The following is a 22367-nucleotide window of genomic DNA, read 5'->3' on the forward strand; positions in this document are numbered from 1 at the left end:
TATACTCAGCTTCAGTGAGATTCAGTTCACAAAGGATTCCAGGAGCACAGCTGAAATTCTCAGAGCTGAATGCACTTAACATGCAAGCCCACCGGGCAGCCTAAGATGGAGATACAAATCCCCTTTACAGTATGCAAATGCTAAACCTAGAAGTCTCACAAGTATGTGCAAAATATATTAGAACAGGCGTGTGCTAATATTGTTTTCCGAGCCCACAATGGAGAAACAAACACAGCCCAGAGTGGGACAATATAGACTCTCTGGTGTATACATACGATTCATCTATTTGTTTCATTGGAAGGACATGTTTTTTCTTTTAATACTGTGGCAGAGATTTATTATTGTCCGTCGCCAAGACTGAATGTTTCTTTTGTGTTTCTACGTTCTGTAGTCCATTTTCTTATCGAAATGTCTCAACAATCCTCAAGCTACGTGTAAATATACTTATTCAACAACATGTGGACACAGCAGTGAACTGTGGTGTCCTTCACAGAGGAGCAGGAGTAGCATTGCTAACAAACACTGTCCCTTTTCACCTAGAGTACACTTGAAACAAAGCATGAAGCCTCACTATAGACTGCAGCTAATGAGTAGAAGTTATCGGGATAAAAGCATCCTTTGCTCTGACAGTACCACAGCACGGTATGTAAATCAACACTCTGCCTGAACAAAAGACTGAGCAGTGATCGAGACTGACATAAGTGTAAGTGCTTCTATTCTTTGGTAATCTCATGGGTGTTTATTGGCACAGGTCAAGAGCCCTTGCGTCTCTGATAACAATCTCCTGACTTAATGATCCAAATGATACCACACTATGAAGATGCGTCAATAGCATTCTGTCTTGTTGGGACCAAATACCAGTTGCACTGTGGCATAAAAACAAATTTTACATTATTTTACACACTACTGTCTTACTCTTGGGTGAGATCAAATCAAATGTTATTTATCACAATACAACAGGTGTTTACCTTGAAACGCTTACTTACAAGCCCTTCCCAATGATGCAGAGTTTAAAAAAGAAATAATAATAATACAAATATAAAATAGTAACAAGAGGAATAAAATACACAAGAATGGAGCTATATACAGGCAGTAGCAGTACCAGATCAATGTGCAGGGTATGAGGTATTTGAGGTAGATATGTACATAAAGGCAGGGTAAAGTGACGAGGCATCAGGAAAGATCATAATAGGAGATGACCAAGAAGGACCTGCTTCTCAAGCTGAGACAAAACACAAGATTATTAGTGATACCTCAGAGGTGTGAATGGGGTGATTTACCCCAAGACTTAAATAAACCTACTCCATACCTTTCTTACTTCACATCCTGTCCTATCTGACACACACTGAGGAGACATCTTAATCCCCAGAGCCTCCAGCAGAAGCACCACTAGACTGTAACAGTTAGCCCCAGCCTGCCTGCCTGACTTGAAGTGTAATCTGGCCTGAGAGATGGAACAGGAGCTGGACTCACCATCCTCAGTGGGCACATAGACATTGAGGTATAGACAGTCCTCACTCTGGTTCTGAACGTAGCCTGCCGCAGCGTCCAGGTTGTCAGTGAACCACACCGGCAGCATAATCTCAGGCAGCACCCCGTGTACATTCTGCGGGCACACGGGGGCAAACTGGGTGGCGTTGCGGATCTCCTGCCAGGAGCCTGGCGCCTCTGGGGGCTGGAAGCGGCGCTCGCCGATGGGCGGGGTGGCGTAGGGCACGCCCAGGTACTGCTCCACGGGTCCCAGGATCTCGTTGTTGAGTTCCTTCCTGACGCCGCGCAGCTTGCCGTAGCCCGTGGTGACCATGGGGTGTTTACCGCTGAGGTCGGCCCGCTGGCAGGAGGACAGTGCCAGGCGGAGGGCCAGGCCCAGGAGCCACACCAGACACGGGTCAGACATCCTGCGGGGGCTGGAGCGCCGCATCCCACTGGGCCCCGGACGTCTGGGGCCACTCTCTGGGAAGAAGGACATGTCCTCCGGTCTTCTGCCCAACAAACTAAATATGACTAGGAGTTCACTCGTGGACAGCAAAGAGTAAAGAAAGGACCTCCAAATTCCCTGAAATTAGTAGGTTATTGGAGATACTGGGAGAAAGAAGGTATTGGGAGGGGTGGGGGGTTGGGTCAAAATCAGAGGTGTAGAGTGTGTTTTCCTAGCATAGTGTGAGAGGCGAGAGAGCAGGTGTAGCGAGGGGGAGGGACGGGAGGCATCCTCAGATAGACTGTCTGTTCTGGTCCATCCTCCTGAGAGCTCCTGATAGGCCAGCTGCAGACTGACAGCTTCCACAGGCAACACGCCACACCTGGGTACACACAAAGGTCAGAGGTCAGAGTAAGTTAGTGGGTCTGTGTTTGGAAAGAGAGACACAACATTGACAGTAGCTGTTTTAAGTATGTTTTAAAATGGCAAGAAACAAAGACATTTCATCTGAAACTTGTCAGTCTATTCTTGTTCTGAGAAATTAAGGCTATTCCATGTGAGAAATTGCCAAGAAACTGAAGATGTCATACAACACTGTGTACTACTTCCATCACAGAACAGCACAACTGGCTCTAACGAGAATAGAACGAGGAGTGGAGGCCCCGATGCACAACTGAGCAAGAGGACAACTACATTAGAGTGTCTAGTTTGAGAAACAGACACATCACAAGTCCTCAACTGGCTGCTTCAATAAATAGTACCCACAAAACAACAGTCTCAACGTCAACAGTGAAGAGGCGAATACGGGATGCTGGCCTTCTAGGCAGAGTTCCTCTGTCCAGTGTCTGTGTTCTTTTGTCCATCTTAATATTTTATTTTTATTGGCCAGTCTGAGATATGTTTTTTCTTTGCAACTCTGCCAAGAAGGCCAGGATGTCGAGACTGGTGTTTTGTGGGTACTATTTAATGAAGCTGCCAGTTGAGGCGTCTGTTTCTCAAACTAGACACTCTAATGTACTTGTCCTCTTGCTCAGGCCTCCCACTCCTCTTTCTATTCTGGTTAGAGCAAGTTTGCGCTGTTCTGTGAAGGGAGTAGTACACAGCCTGGTACGAGATCTTCAGTTTCTTGGCAATTTCTCCTTAGAGAATAGCCTTCATTTCTCAGAACAAGAAAGGACTGACGAGTTTCAGAAGAAAGTTCTTTGTTTCTGGCCATTTTGAGCCTGTAATCGAACCCACAAATGCTGATGCTCCAGATACTGAACTAGTCTAAAGAAGACCAGTTTTATTGTTTCTTTAATCATAACACAACAGTGTTCAGCTGTGCTAACATAATTGCATGGGGTTTTTCTAATGATCAATTAGCCTTTTAAAATGATAAACCTGGATTAGCTAACACAACGTGCCATTGGAACACTGGAGTGATGGTTGCTGATATAGGCCTCTCTATGTCTATGTAGATATCCCATTAAAAAATCAGCCGTTTCCAGCTACAATAGTCATTTACAACATTAACAATGTCTACACTGTATTTCTGATCTTTTTGATGTTATTGTAACAGAGAGAAAAATGTGCTTTTCTTTTAAAAACAAGGAGATTTTTAAGTGAACAGTAGTGTACATAATGTCCTTGAGCTGCCACAACAGACATGTCCCCATATTTTAACTAGGCAAGTCAGTTAAGAACACATTCTTAATTACAATGACGGCCTACCCCAGACAATTGTGCAGTGCCCTATGGGACTCCCAATCACAGCTGGATGTGATGGAGCCTGGATTTGAACCAGGGACTGCAGTGACACCTCACACTGACATGCAGTGCTCTAGACCACTGGGCCACTCAGGAGCCCACATGTACAAGTCTTAGATATCCATCCATGCTACGGCACTTTGAAGTAATGGATTTGACTCCGAGAACAACGCCAGCAATAAAAACCTGTTGACACCTCTCACTCTCCCCCTTTGGTGAATCTGTTGGCTTCACCATCACAGCTCTGTTTAGTTGGTTCCTGTCTTCTCATGGTTAAACTCCAATGGGCAGTGCTAATCTGGCCCTGGCTTTGGGAGCAGTTTAGAAGAGATGAAGGCTTTATGTGGCTGGCGCTCACTGTCTGCAGAATACCCACCACCCCACCTCCACACAGCTCCCCGCCACCCCACCTCCACACAGCACCCCCAACCCACCTCCACACAGCTCCCCGCCACCCCACCTCCACACAGCACCCCCAACCCACCTCCACACAGCACCCCAACCCATCTCCACACAGCACCCCAACCCACCTCCACACAGCACCCCAACCCTTCTCCACACAGCACCCCCAACCCACCTCCACACAGCACCCCCAACCCACCTCCACACAGCACCCCAACCCATCTCCACACAGCACCCCCAACACCTCCACACAGCACCCCCAACCCACCTCCACACAGCTCCCCGCCACCCCACCTCCACACAGCACCCCCAACCCACCTCCACACAGCACCCCCAACCCACCTCCAGCACAGCTCCCCACAGCACCCCACCCACCTCCACACAGCACCCCAACCCACCTCCACACAGCTCCCCCAACCCACCTCCACACAGCACCCCCAACCCACCTCCACACAGCTCCCGCCACCCCACCTCCACACAGCACCCCCAACCCACCTCCCACAGCTCCCTGCCACCCCACCTCCACACAGCACCCCCAACCCACCTCCACACAGCACCCCCACCCCACCTCCACACAGCACCCCCAACCCACCTCCACACAGCTCCCTGCCACCCCACCTCCAGACAGCTGCCCCCAACCCACCTCCACACAGCCCCTGCCACCCCACCTCCAGACAGCACCCCCAACCCACCTCCACACAGCTCCCTGCCACCCCACCTCCACACAGCACCCACAGCCCACCTGCCACACAGCTCCCACCTCCAGACAGCACCCCCAACCCACCTCCAGACAGCTCCCTGCCACCCCACCTCCAGACAGCACCCCCAACCCACCTCCACACAGCTCCCTGCCACCCCACCTCCAGACAGCTGCTCTCCACTCCACCTCCAGACAGCCCCTCCACCGCACCTCCAGACAGCCCCCAACCCACCTCCAGACAGCCCCTCTCCACCCCACCTCCACACAGCTCCCTGCCACTCCACCTCCAGACAGCACCTCTCCACCGCACCTCCAGACAGCCCCTGACCCCCTCCACCTCCAGACAGCTCACCCAACCCACCTCCAGACAGCCCCTCTCCACTGCACCTCCAGACAGCTGCTCTCCACTCCACCTCCAGACAGCCCCTGTTCACCGCACCTCCAGACAGCCCCCCAACCCCACCTCCAGACAGCCCCTCTCCACTACACCTCCAGACAGCCCCTCTCCACTCCACCTCCAGACAGCCCCTGTTCACCGCACCCCACAGCCCCCCACCCACCTCCAGACAGTCCCTCTCCACCCACCTCCAGACAGCCCCCTCCCCTCCACCTCCAGACAGCCCCTCTCCACCGCACCCCCACACAGCCCCCGACCCCCCCCACCTCCAGACAGCTGCTCTCCCTCCACCTCCAGACAGACCCCTCCCTGCACCTCCAGACAGCCCCTCTCCCCCAACCACCTCCAGACAGCCCCTCTCCCCCACATCCAGACAGCCCCCCTCCACCGCACCTCCAGACAGCCCCCGACCTCACCTCCAGACAGCTGCTCTCCACTCCACCTCCACACAGCCCCTCTCCACTGCACCTCCACACAGCCCCCCGCCACCCCACCTCCACACAGCCCCCCCAACCCACCTCCACACAGCCCCCTGCCCCCCCACCTCCAAACAGCCCCCTGCCACCCCAACTCGACCTCCAATTAGCCCCCCACCTCCACACAGCCCCCAGCCCCCCCCACCCCCAGCCCCCTGCCACCCCCCCACCTCCAACACAGCCCCCCCCTCCCACCCCAGACAGACCCGACCTCATCTCCAGACAGCTGCTCTCCCCCACCTCCACACAGCCCCCAGCCTCCCCACCTCCAGACAGACCCGACCTCACCTCCAGACAGCCCATCCACCCTACCTCCACACAGCCACCCACCCCACCGCACCTCCAGACAGCCCCTCTCCACCGCACCTCCAGACAGCTGTTCTCCACTCCACCTCCAGGCAGCCCCCTTTACCGCACCTCCAGACAGCTGCTCTCCACTCCACCTCCAGACAGCCCCCCCCAACCCCAACCCCACACCACCACACAGCCCCCTGACCCGACCTCACCTCCAGACAGCCCATACACCCTACCTCCACACAGCCCCTCCACCCCACCCCACCCCACCTCCACACTCCACACTCCTTTCTCCCTTCTGAGGGAATAATAAAGACAACTCCATCTATTACCAAGCATCTGACTCCCATTTTAATACAGGCACCGTCTGTAACAGTGTCTCACTGTAAATTACACAGCTATACTGTGTGGATGTAAATGACTATACTGTAGCCTACAAATTCAACTGAGTTGGGGATATAGTATGTGTATTCCTTACAAAAAGGAGAGAAATATATTGAACTATTAAATGGAAAAATAAGTGCAATACTGTGATAAATGGACAAAGTGAGATATATGACACGCTGAATCTGTTGTTAAAAGATAAAATATAAGTGTGGGTCGTAATGGAGTGAGAATGTGTGATTTGAAAAGACGTTCTTAGGTTTGTATCTCAGGCTGCCAAGTGGAGAGGCGGAGGAAGGAGTCAGGTGCCAACCAATTAAGTTTCAAGTTCTAATGTCACATGCACAAGTACAGTGAAATAACGTTCTTGCAAACTCTAACCCCAACAATGCAGTAATCAATAACAATGTAATACTAAAAATAACACAAGGTAGAATAAAAACACACAAGTAATAAAAATAACAAATAAGAAAAACAGGATAAAGTGAGTAAGCATACTATATACAGGGTCAGTCAGTTCCAGTACCATATTTACAATGTGCAGGGATACTGGAGTGATAGAGGTAGATATAGTACATGGCCAAAATTATGTGGACACCCCTTTAAATGACTGGATTCGGATATTTCAGCCACACCTGTTGCTGACAGGTGTATATAATCGAGCACACAGCCATAGAAATATTGGTAGTAGAATGGCCCGTGCTGAAGAGTGAGATCCATACAGAAATAGTTTGTCGATATCGGTATGGAAGAACTGGCCTGCACAGAGCCCTGACCTCCATCCCATTAAACACCTTTGGGATGAACTGGAACGCCACTTGCGAGCCTGGTCTAGATGCCCAACATCAGTGCCCGACCTCACTAACGCTCTTGCGACTGAATGGAAGCAAGTCCACGTGGCAAGGTTCCAACAGCTAGTGGAAAGCCTTCCCAGAAGAGTGGAGGCTGTTATAGCAGCAAATGGGGGAACAACTCCATATTCATGATTTTGGAATGAGATGTTCGAAGAGCAGTTGTCCACATACTTTTGGCTATAAAGTGTATGTATAGGGTAAGGTGACTAGGTATCGGGTTATGTGATAAACAGAGGAGCAGCGGCGTACATGATGATTGTATGTGAGTGGGTGTGTGGGTGTGTCGAGTCAGTGTAACTATGTGGATATTATGTGTGTGTGAGCAAATTATGTAGTGTTTGTGTGTGTGTTGGAGTGTCAGTGTGTGTGAGTGTGTAGGGCCCTGTGAGTGTGTAGGGCCCTGTGAGTGTGTAGGGCCCTGTGATTGTGTAGGGCCCTGTGAGTGTGTAGGGACCTGTGAGTGTGTAGGGCCCAGTGAGTGTGTAGGGCCCTGTGAGTGTGTAGGGCCCTGTGAGTGTGTAGGGCCCTGTGAGTGTGTAGGGCCCAGTGAGTGTGTAGGGCCCTGTGAGTGTGTAGGGCCCTAGGGCCCTGTGAGTGTGTAGGGCCCTGTGAGTGTGTAGGGCCCTAGGGTGAGTGTGTGTGTGAGTGTGTAGGGCCCAGTGAGTGTGTAGGGCCCTGTGAGTGTGTAGGGCCCTGTGAGTGTGTAGGGCCCCTGTGAGTGTGTAGGGCCCTGTGAGTGTGTAGGGCCCTGTGAGTGTGTAGGGCCCTGTGAGTGTGTAGGGCCCTGTGAGTGTGTAGGGCCCTGTGAGTGTGTAGGGCCCTGTGAGTGTGTAGGGCCCAGTGAGTGTGTAGGGCCCTGTGAGTGTGTAGGTGTGTAGGGCCCTGTGAGTGTGTAGGGCCCTGTGAGTGTGTAGGGCCCTGTGAGTGTGTAGGACCTGTGAGTGTGTAGGGCCTGTGAGTGTGTAGGGCCCTGTGAGTGTGTAGGGACCTGTGAGTGTGTAGGGCCCTGTGAGTGTGTAGGGCCCTGTGAGTGTGTAGGGTAGGGCCCTGTGAGTGTGTAGGGCCCTGTGAGTGTGTAGGGCCCTGTGAGTGTGTAGGGCCCTGTGAGTGGAGGGCCCTGTGAGTGTGTAGGGACCTGTGAGTGTGTAGGGTGTGAGGGCCCAGTGAGTGTGTAGGGCCCTGTGAGTGTGTAGGGCCCTGTGAGTGTGTAGGGCCCTGTGAGTGTGTAGGGACCTGTGAGTGTGTAGGGCCCAGTGAGTGTGTAGGGCCCTGTGAGTGTGTAGGGCCCTGTGAGTGTGTAGGGCCCTGTGAGTGTGTAGGGACCTGTGAGTGTGTAGGGCCCTGTGAGTGTGTAGGGACCTGTGAGTGTGTAGGGCCCTGTGAGTGTGCATAGAAATCAAATAAAATACAAGGGTCAACTCATATAGTGCGTGTAGCCATTTTGTTATCCATTTTGTTAGCCAGCTATTGCAGTTTTATGGCTTGGGAATAGAAGCTGTTTAGGAGCCTGTTGGCGTCAGACTTGCAGTGCGGATCAGAGAGAACAGTCCATGGCTTGGGTGGCTGGAATCTTTAACAATTTTCCAGGCCTTCCTTTCACCCCGCCTGATATAGAGTTCCTGGATGGCAGGTAGCTAGGCACCAGTGATGTACTGGGCTGTCCGCACCACCCTCTGTTCGCCATGAGGATGAGGGTGGGGCTATTGCCACACCAAGTAGTGATGCAAGCCAGTCAGTATTCCTCTTAACTAGGTGGGAGAGGGCAGTGTGGAGTGCAATTGAGATTGCGTTGTCTATGGATATGTTGGGGCGGTATGCAAATTGGAGTGCGTATAGGGTGGCTGGGATGATGGAGTTAATGTGTGCCATAACCAGCCTCTCAAAGCTCTTCATGATTACAGATGTGAGTTCTACAGGGCGGTGGTCATTGTGGCATGAAGCCTTAGAGTTCTCAGGAACAGGAACGATGGAAGGCATCTTAAAACGTGGGGATTACAGACTGGGACAATGGGAGGTTGAAAATGACCGTGAGTATGCCTGCCAGCTGTTCTGTGCATACTCTGAGAACACGCCTTGGAATACCGTCGGGTCCCGCGCCTTGCGGGTGTTGACCTGATTAAAGACCTTACTCATGTTGGTCTCGGAAAGCGAGATTACCCAATCCTCTGGGTCAGCATTTGACCATCAGGTATTCACAGACGGACAGAGGTTTACACTCAGATGAGAGACCATTTGACCGATATGCCATCTTGCCAGCAAACAATGAACTGTCCTATTTAAATACAGCCCATTAAAACAATGAAGTACGATTATGATCCCAGTTTGACAGGTGGAAAAGCCAGAGTACATCTTCCTATGTCACATTGTATATGAGGGTATCAGGACAAAGATTATGATAAAGCATGACACATTTCAAGATGTAGGTTTTAGCCCATTGGTTTTTGAGATGGAGTAGTGGACCATTGGAATTCCTGTACTTGATAACTAGGGATTTATGTCTCGATCTACGTGTAGATGTGTTTCTCAATGTTATGGTGCTGCTGTGGCCTTGGCGTTGACGTAATGATGTACTGTACGAGTCTCTCAGGGTGTATATTCATCACGACTGCTTCCAGATATGAGTCACCATTGTATTTGTAATGAGATCTCGATGTCTTTGCTCTGATTATTGGAGATCGTCAAATGTCCTTAGCCATGCATATTTATCAGTTAGGGCCTGCTGCATATCGCACTTGGCTGGTGGGCTGAATTTAGATTTCATTAGTATGGATTTTTTTTTTTAACCCCACACCCCCATCTGAAAAACAAAACAGGACATAACAAAGAGAAGCTGGAATATGATTAAACAAAACAACACTACGACCACACCTTCAAAAACACCCCATTATCACCCTGTTTCCCATCCCACTCTCAACGGTTACAGAGCAGGATGAAAGGAGCGCTGGGTAGTTATGAGAGGAGAGGGGATATTACCCTCCACTGGATAACAGGACAGGGATAACACACAAGACGCAGCGCTAGGCTATATCATGAATATGGGCAACACAGCTGGAGCATAATATTAGCAGCAACCCCCCAGCCATACACATGATATTATCACTTTCATGAGAAAGGATCCACCGCCATAAAACAAAATGAATGTCAAAATGTATTCTGGTCAAATCACCACTTGGTTTCTTAGCAACGTTACTAACAACCCTCTGAAGAATCATGTCATCTCCAGTCTCTCCAGGGTTTATGATCTCAATGTTCACGTGTTCTGAACTTCACGACACAGAAAAATCATTACAGGAAGGGATGCTTTTTGGCTGCCATTTTGTCTGTGTCATTCACATTCCTCCTTAATAGTAGAAGTACTACCAAAATAAGTGTGGTCATTCCTTGACCAATCAGTAAGCAGGACAGAAGGATAAAGTGTAGGTATGCAGCAGCATGGAGAGCAGATTAGAGCAGTGATGTTGTGGTATGAGTTGCTGGCAGTCAGAGCACGGACTCCATAGCAACCAATAGCATGGGTTTATGCTGGAGACGGCAGGGCTCCACTGGTTCCAGACAGCATGATGAATTACACACCCAGGAGCTGTCAATAAAAAGTGCTTACATTTCCTCTTCAATAAGAGCCCTGCAGCTCATTATGTTGCAGGGGGCAGATGAACATAGACTACCTCCCTGCACAGGCACAGGCACAGGCACAGGCACAGGCACAGGCACAGGCACAGGCACAGGCACAGGCACAGGCACAGGCACAGGCACAGGCACAGGCACAGGCACAGGCACAGGCACAGGCACAGGCACAGGCACAGGCACAGGCACAGGCACAGGCACAGGCACACACACACACAAACACAGAGAGTCTCCAAGAGATAGGTTTATTTATATATCAGCATGATAAGGTCAGCTCATAAATCACTCAAAGATATTACTCTCTTCGGGACACAACATACGTGTAAAAGCATGCATGTATGTGTGTGTATGTCTGTATGTATGCTGATGTCACTCAGTCAAGGAGGATGTTGTGTGTTGTGTGTTCTGGCCAAGTGGAGTGCTAGAATGAACGTTTAGCTCCTGGGGAGGAATCCCACTCGTGGGCCCTTATTGATTAGCTTAGCGTGGGTTAGGGTCACGTCCAACAGGGCCTGCAGTCTGACAGACAGACTTCCCTCCCCACTGCCCACCCAGCTCTCGGAGTGTGTGAGAGCTACAGACACATACAGACACACACACACTCTCACACACACGCACTCTCACACACACGCACTCTCACACAAGATGCTGAGTACTGACTGCAGGGGGAGGGGCTAGTGTAAGCAAGAATCTCAAATGATTCCACTATCACCTCACACAATAAGAAAGAAAATGATATCTGCATCTCCAAGGATAGGCAAAGGGAAGCAATGGAACCAGCTTCAGTTTCATATATCCATCAGCCATATTGTCCAGGCCTACCACATAGGCCTACCACATAGGCCTACAATATGTGTTGAAATTGAGTGTGATGAAAATTCCCTACAGACCACAAAAGGGTCAGAAGGTAGCGTCATCAGCAGCCCCATCAGTAGAAGTGTGTAGTTGAATGTGTGTGTGTATCGGCCAGGGCTGTGTCCTGTAATTGGCCTAACAGTCATTGCGGCTCTGTCAGGTGAGGCTGTTTGATGTAGTAATACCGTCTGCCTCCAGGACAGTTTTACAGCTGTGTTTAAGAGGACGAATGGTCAAATTGAACTGTGAAAGCCCTGCAGAATGGCGGCGTTTGAAAAACAGCGTGTCATAAGCCTCTTTGTCTCTGCCGCCAGTGCTGAAAAACACATGCACTGTTTCAACTGTCAAGCTGTTCTGTTCTCCTGTACTAACGCATGTCTGTGGATGACAAGCAGCTTAGCAGGCCACAAAACAGAAGGCAATGTCTCTGGGAGAACTAATACTTGTTTCAATCCGTAGCAACTCAGGTGTCCGTTTCTATGAGCAGAAAAAACTCACACACACGGTTGATTTACTGCAAGTACAGTAATACTGAAAGCTGGGTAATTCAACTCCAATGTTATTCTTAGTTCATCTATTCCTGGTTAATCTACAGTGGAGTGTAATATCCCCTCTCCTCTCCCACTCTGACTGAAACTCTTCTGATTCTTAGTTCAATCTATTCTTAGCTAATCTGTTCTGGACAGCAATATCCCACTGAAGGTTAATCTGTCTGAGAAAATAATCATTTTAGCATGCCATTTCTTGTTCCAGTGTTAATTTCAGGTTGACCTCATAATTACACTGAACCACTGTGCTGTCATCCTTCATGAAGGCCGGGAGCTTCATCCCAGAATTCCCTCTGTTCAGCGTGAGCTCCCACTTCAAGCAGCTCCACTCTGAAAAGGGCTCAGACACTACAGCCCCGGTCCATCACCCTCTACCATCAAACCCCATCTCACTCCAGCCAGGGGAATTTAGAGATTACAACTAAACAAAGTGCCGCACTTAAGGTTATTATTGTAATTAACCCAAAGTTCAACCAGGACTTCAAAATAGTCTATTTGAAAAGTTTCTGTCTACAGGAATCCTAGAGGGTCCAGTGAAAAGGAGGTGTTTTTTTATTTTACCTTTATTTAACTAGACAAGTCAGTTAAGAACATATTCTTAATTTCAATGACGGCCTAGGAACAGTGGGTTAACTGCCTGTTCAGGGGCAGAATGACAGATTTGTACCTTGACAGCTCAGGGATTTGAACTTGCAACCTTCTGGTTACTACCCTGCCGTAAGACTGTTCAGATTAGATTTTGAGGGAAACAATCAGATAACAAGCTCATGAATAATGAAATAAAAGTCCATTATGGGGACTCTAAGGAAGCGGGAGTGGAGGGTGTTATTAACGAACAAGGGAAGGAGACCGGGGACGTAAAACAGTGGGCAGAAGAGAAGGTGAGAAAAAAAGTCTCTCTGCCTCCGTTAGGCCAGACAATCAATGTGTCGCCCCACGGTGAACACTGGTCTTTACTCTCAACACCAGCCAGCGACTCCCCCACGCACACACACCCACAGCCAGATAAAATGCCCGAGAATGGTACAGTACGCAGTACTTATAAGTGTCAGAGTGTGTTTCTACATCTGTCCTGGCATCCGTGTACCAATGTGCTTGTTACTGAAGTGCACTGGTATGAACATTCTGGCCACACACTAATTACTGTTTATCTAGGCAGCAAACTAGGTGAGGTTTTTTATGTGTGGGGAGAGTGTGAGCAGTTTGACAGCTGCTTCCCCTCTAGCCAAGGCTAATTTAAGGAGAGCGATCCTGGCTGAGACAAATGGTCTGAAACGTTTAATAATGAACCCCACTTGATCCTGATAAAACAGAGGGCAGTGAGCACAGTCTAACTGACCCATTGTATTTGTGTGAAGTCAGGTCAACTGTGTGACGGTATTGGGTGCGTTCAAATGTCATGCCAGGTCCTCTATGACTGCTTAATGACCTGATGTTTTATGTTCTACTTGATAGAAGGATAATTGACATTTGGAATAGATTTGAGCTGTACTTGTATCTTTCAAAATGTACATGGAAACAATTAAAACATGGAGATTTGATCAAACGATTCAGGCTGAGAGATGATGAATATGACTGAATGTTGCAGGTTTGTATTTATTAAAGATCCCCATTAGCTGCTTCCAAGGCTTCCAAGTTATATACAATATAAAATATTACATGACATTACATTTCATAACACTTGTCACAACACATTAAGTGTGTTCCCTCAGGCCTCAGGTTGTGTGCAGGCAGGTGTTACATGGGTTGGTGGTCTGTGTGTGTGGGTAAGTGGTGTATGTATAGAACTTGGGGATCAGGGGTGGTCTCAGGAGGGGTATTCATTCTGAGCCATTTCAAATGCAACAACTACACTTCATCATGGATTAAAACAGCCACAGCCCCTGCGTACCTTCACTTGCCAAACACGCTCACATTACAGTAAAGCGGTCCATGCCTAGGGGCAATACTCCTGCCTTCTTTAATGCATGCCCCCTCCAACACAGGGGGATTAGTCCTGGGAGCTAGGCAGGGGAGTTACATCTGGGATCAGGGGGGAGAGAGAGAGAGAGAGAGAGAGAGAGAGAGAGAGAGAATGGGATTGCATTTCCTAAAGCTGGCAACACTTTCATACAATATCTTTGAATGAGAAGGCAGTCATGCAGTGAAGGCAGAGTCATGCAGTGAAGGCAAAGTCATGCAGTGAAGGCAGAGTCATGCAGTGAAGGCAGTCATGCAGTGAAGGCAGTCATGCAGTGAAGGCAGAGTCATGCAGTGAAGGCAGAGTCATGCAGTGAAGGCAGTCATTCAGTGAAGGCAGTCATGCAGTGTCCACTACTACGGTACACAACTGCATCTCAGTCTCCCCCTTCTCTCTGTCTACCTCCCTCCCTCTCTCAGTGGTGCTGCTGTGGGGGCCTGATCTATAGCACAGAGTGGCGTTGAACGGATGAGAGTAGGCGAGAGGAAGATGTATGAGTGATGCTGGGGGAAAGCGTGAATGGGAGGTACACTCATTTCTGACGCGTGAGCTGTTCTTGCGAGCGGTTCTCGACCCGACAGAAAGAGGGCTTTGATTTAGCTGGGGGTCCAGGGCATCCTGGATGGGCTCTATCCATCTTGCAAAGTAATTACATTACGAGCGTTTCCATTGGAGGGAGGAGGGCAGAAGCTGGGGGATCTCAATGGCTTTATAAATCACATTCACTCACTAGAAACTCACTAGAAACTCACTAGAAATTGGAGGGAGATAGAGGGTTCTATTATATTTCATACTTTGTAAAAAAAGACTGTCCAACACTGCTGTCAGTGTTTAAAAAGACCATTTTAAAATTAGAGTTTGGGAGCTAGGACGAAAGAGATATTGTGGAAATGTTCAGGTAAAACTTTACTAACCTTAGTAGCTTTTCAGCTACTAATTTTATTTGGGGCTAGATTCCGTCCGTACCGCGGAAGATCTGCATTATAGCGTGATTTAAATTAATGTTATTTCCAATTGAGCAGACATACAGTGGGGAGAACAAGTATTTGATACACTGACGATTTTGCAGGTTTTCCTACTTACAAAGCATGTAGAGGTCTGTAATTTTTATCATAGGTACACTTCAACTGTGAGAGACGGAATCTAAAACAAAATTCCAGAAAATCATTGTATGATTTTTAAGTAATTAATTGGCATTTTATTGCATGACATAAGTATTTGATCACTTACCAACCAGTAAGAATTCGGGCTCTCACAGACCTGTTTGTTTTTCTTTAAGAAGCCCTCCTGTTCTCCACTCATTATTAACTGCACATGTTTGAACTCGTTACCTGTATAAAAGACACCTGTCCACACACTCAATCAAACAGACTACAACCTCTCCACAATGGCCAAGACCAGGGAGCTGTGTAAGGACATCAGGGAGAAAATTGTAGACCTGCAAAAGGCTGGGATGGGCCACAGGACAATAGGCAAGCATAGACAAGCAGACAATAGACAAGCAGCTTGGTGAGAAGGCAACAACTGTTGGCGCAATTATTAGAAAATGGAAGAAGTTCAAGTGACGGTCAATCACCCTCGGTCTGGGGCTCCATGCAAGATCTCACCACGTGGGGCATCAATGATCATGAGGAAGGTGAGGGATCAGCCCAGAACTACACGGCAGGACCTGGTCAATGACCTGAAGAAAGCTGGGACCACAGTCTCAAAGAAAACACACGACGCCGTCATGGATTAAAATCCTGCAGCGCACGCAAGGTCCCCCTGCTCAAGCCAGCACATGTCCAGGCCACTCTGAAGTTTGCCAATGACCATCTGGATGATCCAGAGGAGGAATGGGAGAAGGTCATGTGGTCTGATGAGACAAAAATATAGCTTTTTGGTCTAAACTCCACTCGCCGTGTTTGGAGGAAGAAGAAGGATGAGTACAAACCCAAGAACACCATCCCAACTGTGAAGCATGTAGGTGGAAACATCATTCTTTGGGGATGCTTTTCTGCAAAGGGGACAGGACGACTGCACCGTATTGAGGGAAGGATGGATGGGGCCATGTATCGCGAGATCTTGGCCAACAACCTCCTTCCCTCAGTAAGAGCATTGAATATGGGTCGTGGCTGGGTCTTCCAGCATGACAACGACCTGAAACACACAGCCAGGGCAACTAAGGAGTGGCTACGTAAGAAGCATCTCAAGGTCCTGGAGTGGCCTAGCCAGTCTCCAGACCTGAACCCAATAGAAAATAATTGGAGGGAGCTGAAAGTCCGTATTGCCCAGCGACAGCCACGAAATCTGAAGGATCTGGAGAAGGTCTGTATGGAGGAAATCCCTGCTGCAGTGTGTGCAAACCTGGTCAAGAACTACAGGAAACGTATGATCTCTGTAATTGCAAACAAAGGTTTCTGTACCAAATATTAAGTTCTGCTTTTCTGATGTATCAAATACTTATGTCATGCAATAAAATGCAAATTAATTACTTAAAAATCATACAATGTGATTTTCCGGATTTTTGTTTTAGATTCCGTCTCTCACAGTTGAAGTGTACCTATGATTAAAAATTACAGACCTCTACATGCTTTGTAAGTAGGAAAACCTGCAAAATCAGCAGTGTATCAAATACTTGTTCTCCCCACTGTAGACAGCGTTTATGTTTATGCAGAGAATGCGGTCTCTGCAAACACAGGAACATTGCCTTTAAATTTCAATCACACTATAGCGAGGATCATCCGCGATACGGATTGAATCTAGGCCTTAATTTAGTTAACTAAGGATTGTTATGATTGGCTTTAGCAACATTTATTTACAGTAGTTTGCAAAGTAACGCTGATTAAGCCTGAAATTAAAAGATAGAAGCAATTTACTGTATGCATTTGACTAATGAGGTTGATCACATGCACAACACACATGCAAGCACACACTCACATACACACACACACACACACACACACACACACACACACACACACACACACACACACACACACACACACACACACACACACACACACACACACACACACACACACACACACAGCGGAGGCTGCTGAGGGGAGGACAGCTCATAATAATGTCTGAAACGGCGCAAATGGGATGGCATCAAACACATGGTTTCCATTTGATACCATTCCACCAACTCCACTCCAGTCATTACCACGAGCCCATCCTTCCCAATTAAGGTGCCATCAACCTCCTGTGAAACACACACACACACACACACACACACACACACACACACACACACACACACACACACACACACACACACACACACACACACACACACACACTCTTACTTTCCCCGCCACCTCCTCTCTCTCAGGACAAGAATTAGAATTCTGACCAAATGTGTCTTAAATGAGGTTACAATCCTCTTCCCTTTGTCTTAAGGGTCAGTAACCCCCCAGTCACGCCCTGTCTTACAGTGGACTTCACTAGCATTAGCACGTACACACCCGACCCTAGCATGGACAGAATGGTCAGTGGTGTGAGATGGAACAGAGTAAATAGGCATTTCAACGTCATAGCTTTAACCGGTGCTAACTTGTGTATTATAAACTGGGTGGTTTGAGCCCTGAATGCTGATTCGCTGACAGCTGTGGTACATTATATCAGACCGTATACCAGGGGTATGACAAAGCATTTATTTTTACCCCTCTAATTACATTGGTAACCAGTTTATAATAGCAATAGGGCACTTGAGGGTGTTTGTGGTAAATGCCACATTGCGTTGGCCTAAGAACAGCTCTTAGCCGTGGTATATTGGCCATATAGCACACCTCCTAGGGCCGTATTGCTTAAATATTGGGGGTTGGTAGGTTGGCCTGGCTTGATATGTTTTTCCTGAGGAGCCAGCTGCATGTCACTCAGGTCTGCAGCAGATACAAGATTTGCTCTCTATCCCTTGACTCAAACCCAATAACATTTGCAATATCTTAATTATTTAATTAATTAATTACTTAATTATAGAGGTGCTGAAAGACTAATAGCGCTTGCTGCCTAGCTCTTAAGCAGGAAGGCACCCTTCACGTTTCTCTACAGCGGCTCTCTCGGGGCACTGTCTATCTCTCTGGCTGCAGAAAACATCTAATTTCTCCAGCTTTAAATGAGGTTTTTCAATATTTTCTAAAAGTTATGTATTTTTAAGTTTGCTTTGTTTTAGCAACAGATCCTTCCATTTATTGATTTATGTGGTGAAGACACTAAAATTAAATGTGCAAATTATTATGTGACGTCATATCGCTGCATGAGGTGGCAAGAATGTTTGGGGGCCACTCTTGTAATGCAATTATTTATTTATTTTTATGAAATTGCTGTTGGACAAGATAATTTCGAGTCAGCCTGGTAATCTCCATACACCTAATTTATCTCTCTCCGACCATAGGCAAGTCATGGCTAAGGCTAACTGTATGGGAAATGTCCATAGGGCTCAAGTCAACTCATAAATATCACCATAGCTCATGTACGAGAGCAGAGCAGTGATCTACGTGCAATGAGTATACAAAATATTAGGAATAATGTTTTGTACATTCAGTACACCTTCCTAATATTGAGTTGCACCCAATTTTGCCCTCAGAACAGCTTAAATTCGTCGGGGCATGAACTCTACAAGTTATCGAAAGCATTCTACAGGGATTTTGGCCCATGTTGACGCCACAGTTGTGTCAAGTTGGCTGGATGTCTTTTGGACATACACACGGGAAACTGTTGAATGTGAAAAACCCAGCAGCGTTGCAGTTCTTGACACACTCAAACCAGTGCACCTGGTACCCTCGACCATATCCTGTTCAAATGCACTGAACTATTTTGTCTTGTCCATTCACCCTCTGAATGGCACAGATACACACTCCATGTCTCAATTGTCTCAAGGCTTAAACATCCTTCTTTAACCTGTCTCCTCCTCTTCATCTACACTGACTGAAGTGGATTTAACAAGTGACATCAGTAAGGGATCAAAGCTTTCACCTGGATTCACCTGGTCAGTCTGTGTCATGGAAGGAGCAGGTGTTCCTAATGTTTTGTACACTCATTTGATGTCCTCTGAGACACATGATGTTGAGGAGAGCAGAAGTGCAAAGCCATATGTCATATACGCTGCAATATGGGCCGCCATATGAAAATTGATCTCATCATATACATTATGTCATGCTGTCATGGCATTTATTGCTGATGATGTCATAGGCTTTGTGACTTACAGTGACATAAAGTACACACTTCGTGTCATTGCAGTTCATCTCAAATAGAGAAACTCAAAGTGCTGCTGAGTGTTTTAGAGAAATGAGAAACCACAAAAGGTAATAATTTCCACAAGATAAGACAGAAAATGACAAACTGTCTCATCGTGGATTGGTGGTTTTATATCATAGTCAGCATAAAAGCACTCTTTTGTATCTTGGTCCTATCACGGTTTCACCAAATGTTTGGTTTAGAGGTCAACATTTTTACCTATCAGTGGCTTCGTTGACAACTTTGACTCTCTCTCTCTCTCTCTCGTAACATTTCCAGAGTGAAACGTGTCTTCAGCACCTGCCTCTGTGTTATATAGGAGCCTGGGAATGAAATATGGGTAGTGATATAGGATGATGTAGAGATGGTTATGTGATAAGTTATGGAGATTGTTGTGTCAGGGATAATGTAGAGATGGTTATGTGATAAGGTATGGAGATTGTTGTGTCAGGGATGATGTAGAGATGGATATGTGATAAGGTATGGAGATTGTTGTGTCAGGGATGATGTAGAGATGGATATGTGATAAGGTATGGAGATTGTTGTGTCAGGGATGATGTAGAGATGGTTATGTGATAAGGTATGGAGATTGATGTAGAGATGGTTATAATATATGCCATTTAGCAGACACTTTTATCCAAAGCAAATTATAGTTAAGCGTACATACATTTTATGTTCGGGTGGTTCCGGGAATCGAACCGACTATCCTTCATTGTAAGTGTCAAGTTCCAGCAACTGAGCTACAGAAGACCACTTATTAAGTGGAACTGTATATAGTAGGAAGTGACTAGCATAGATTAGTTATGAGGAGGGTGGGGGCACCCAATCATAATCATCTGTCTCAAGGGCACTACATGTTACTGTAACATAAACAATCAATATACCATTCCACAATCATCACCACATACATCAATGGTTTGAAATGAACTTGTAGAATATCAATAAGAGGCCTTAATGATGGAGCGTGAGCTTTAAATTGAACCAAGTCTTGATCAGGCTCAGCAGCCTTTTGATAAATGGTTAGTATCCTGCATTAGTTCAGATGCTTGTTATATTATACATCATAATCTGGGAGGCCAGATGCTCACCTTCAGGGAGCATTGCATGCTTTAACTAGAGCACATCACACATTCCGGCATGTTTCATTATACAGCACTGTACACTACCGCTTGGCGCTAAAAAGTAAGCTAAACCCACTGAGGTATACATCACTTGTAATGGGGACAATGACGTTGCTCAACTCGGGCTGAAACAAATGTGTGGCCAGGTGGAAAGCCCAACCATCGTGATGAATACAGGCTGGAGGACTGCTACAGGCACGCTACAAATGAACTTTAGGGCCAATGCCCACAGAACTTCTGTCTGCCCTGCTGTGATTCAGTGGCTGCCTCAGTCTGTTTAGCTATCTGCTTTCCATCTGGTTTACGTGTGCTTGATTGGCTTGTCTCCTCCACCACTGCTGAAACCCAGTCCCTAAACTGTAGTCCAGCTGGGATCTGAGTTTCCAAACAAATGAATAATTAGAGGCAGTTTTTTGGAAAAGCAGTTATAAACTGTATCGCTGTTTTTTTTTGCAACGGTGTGAATCCCTTTTCTCCAGCAAAGTGATGGTGGATTTATTCCCCGAAAAACCACTGGCGGTCCGCTGACTCCACAAACAGATATCGGCAGGTCCTCCCGTCCCTCCCTCTGCGTTGGGTTTTTCCTTCTGGTTGACCTCTCAAGCCAAGGAAGCACTATGTCCTGTGGCATCAGGGCCTAACAGACACCCACAGGAGCCACTTACACACTGATCCCTGGCCCCTAGAAACACAGAGGGAACCCAGGGAACCAGTTAAGACTGGATACACTGTAACAGACTTACACACATAGAGGCTCTACTCCAGGTCTGTTAAAAATAGATTCTCTCTTCCCATGACCTGTCCTTCACCACAACCCTTGATTATCTCTGTAATGTCGCATGGTGGATGCTACAAGGCCCTCTGGAATGTGAAATGAAGAAATGGGACAGAAGAAGCTCTGCATCATGTTGTCGTGATGTGAATTGATGGTGACATGTAGCAGAGGAATGTCCATACGGTTTGTGCTCAGGAAATAATTGCTCCCTGGCCATGACTAAGGGACTAGTTGGGGACAGTATCTAGAGGCTAATTAGACAACACTGGGTTTAATTAGGAAGACTTCGTCTCCATCATTTACAATGTTGATTTCAATCATCTCTACACAGCACACATGACATTTACGGTCGGGAGGTCACAAGCTTGCAACAAATGTGACATGTTCGACCACAGAGAATACATCGGTTCCCTGTTTCTCCTTCTACTAATACAGTAAAGCTCAAATTTCACTCTTCACATGCTAAATAATACGAGCAATCTTTCCGTCAGGCCTCTATAGCCTGTCAGTCGTAGCTCATGATAGAACACAACAAAGGAATCTCCTTAGTCAGCAGCTGCAGCGGAGGCATGTGCAGGGGAGACCAGTCACTGTTGCTCTACGACCCGGCCAGCAACACTGGCTCACTGGGGTTAGGCACATCATATCACACATCCCAGCATATAAGCACGGTTCATTGGGCCACGTTGAGAGCTTTTTAGAACCTGGCACCATCACATTACAGGCAGCTGCTGAAATATAGATCTTGCCTTGAGAAAAGTCTTGAGTGCAGCCGATGATTCACACCCTACACGGGTCTGTTTGGTGTGAAGCCTGTGAATGTAGCAAATTGTGGGGGAAAAATAACAGCTGGCTACATTAAGGTGGTGAAAAGGTCAATAAAAGTGCTGAACTGAGATCAGCCATATGTGAAAAATGACTGCACGAACATCATTTGTATGCACAAGAGGCAAGTGTATTTTGAGATTTCCTGTACGCTGAGAGAACTATACAGAGGTCAGCTTAATGTAAGATAGGGGCTGTACTGATATCAGCCTGATGTGTGTGTGAGAGAGGACTAGTGATCAGCTGGATGAGAAATTAACCTGTA

General features: G+C 47.3%; 1 protein-coding gene and 1 pseudogene across 1 annotated transcript; one reads left to right on the forward strand and one right to left on the reverse strand.

The window, feature by feature from the left end:
• Nucleotides 1–22367, reverse strand: part of LOC112231402 — a 105115-nt pseudogene that overhangs the window by 77630 nt on the left and 5118 nt on the right.
• On the forward strand, nt 4009–6246 carry LOC121841635 (extensin-like). The gene has a single exon (XM_042311226.1). It carries the CDS (start codon nt 4009–4011, stop codon nt 6244–6246), a length of 2238 nt encoding a protein of 745 aa, XP_042167160.1.

The sequence above is a fragment of the Oncorhynchus tshawytscha genome, linkage group LG33 (genome assembly GCF_018296145.1).
Source record: "Oncorhynchus tshawytscha isolate Ot180627B linkage group LG33, Otsh_v2.0, whole genome shotgun sequence".
NCBI lineage: Eukaryota > Metazoa > Chordata > Actinopteri > Salmoniformes > Salmonidae > Oncorhynchus > Oncorhynchus tshawytscha.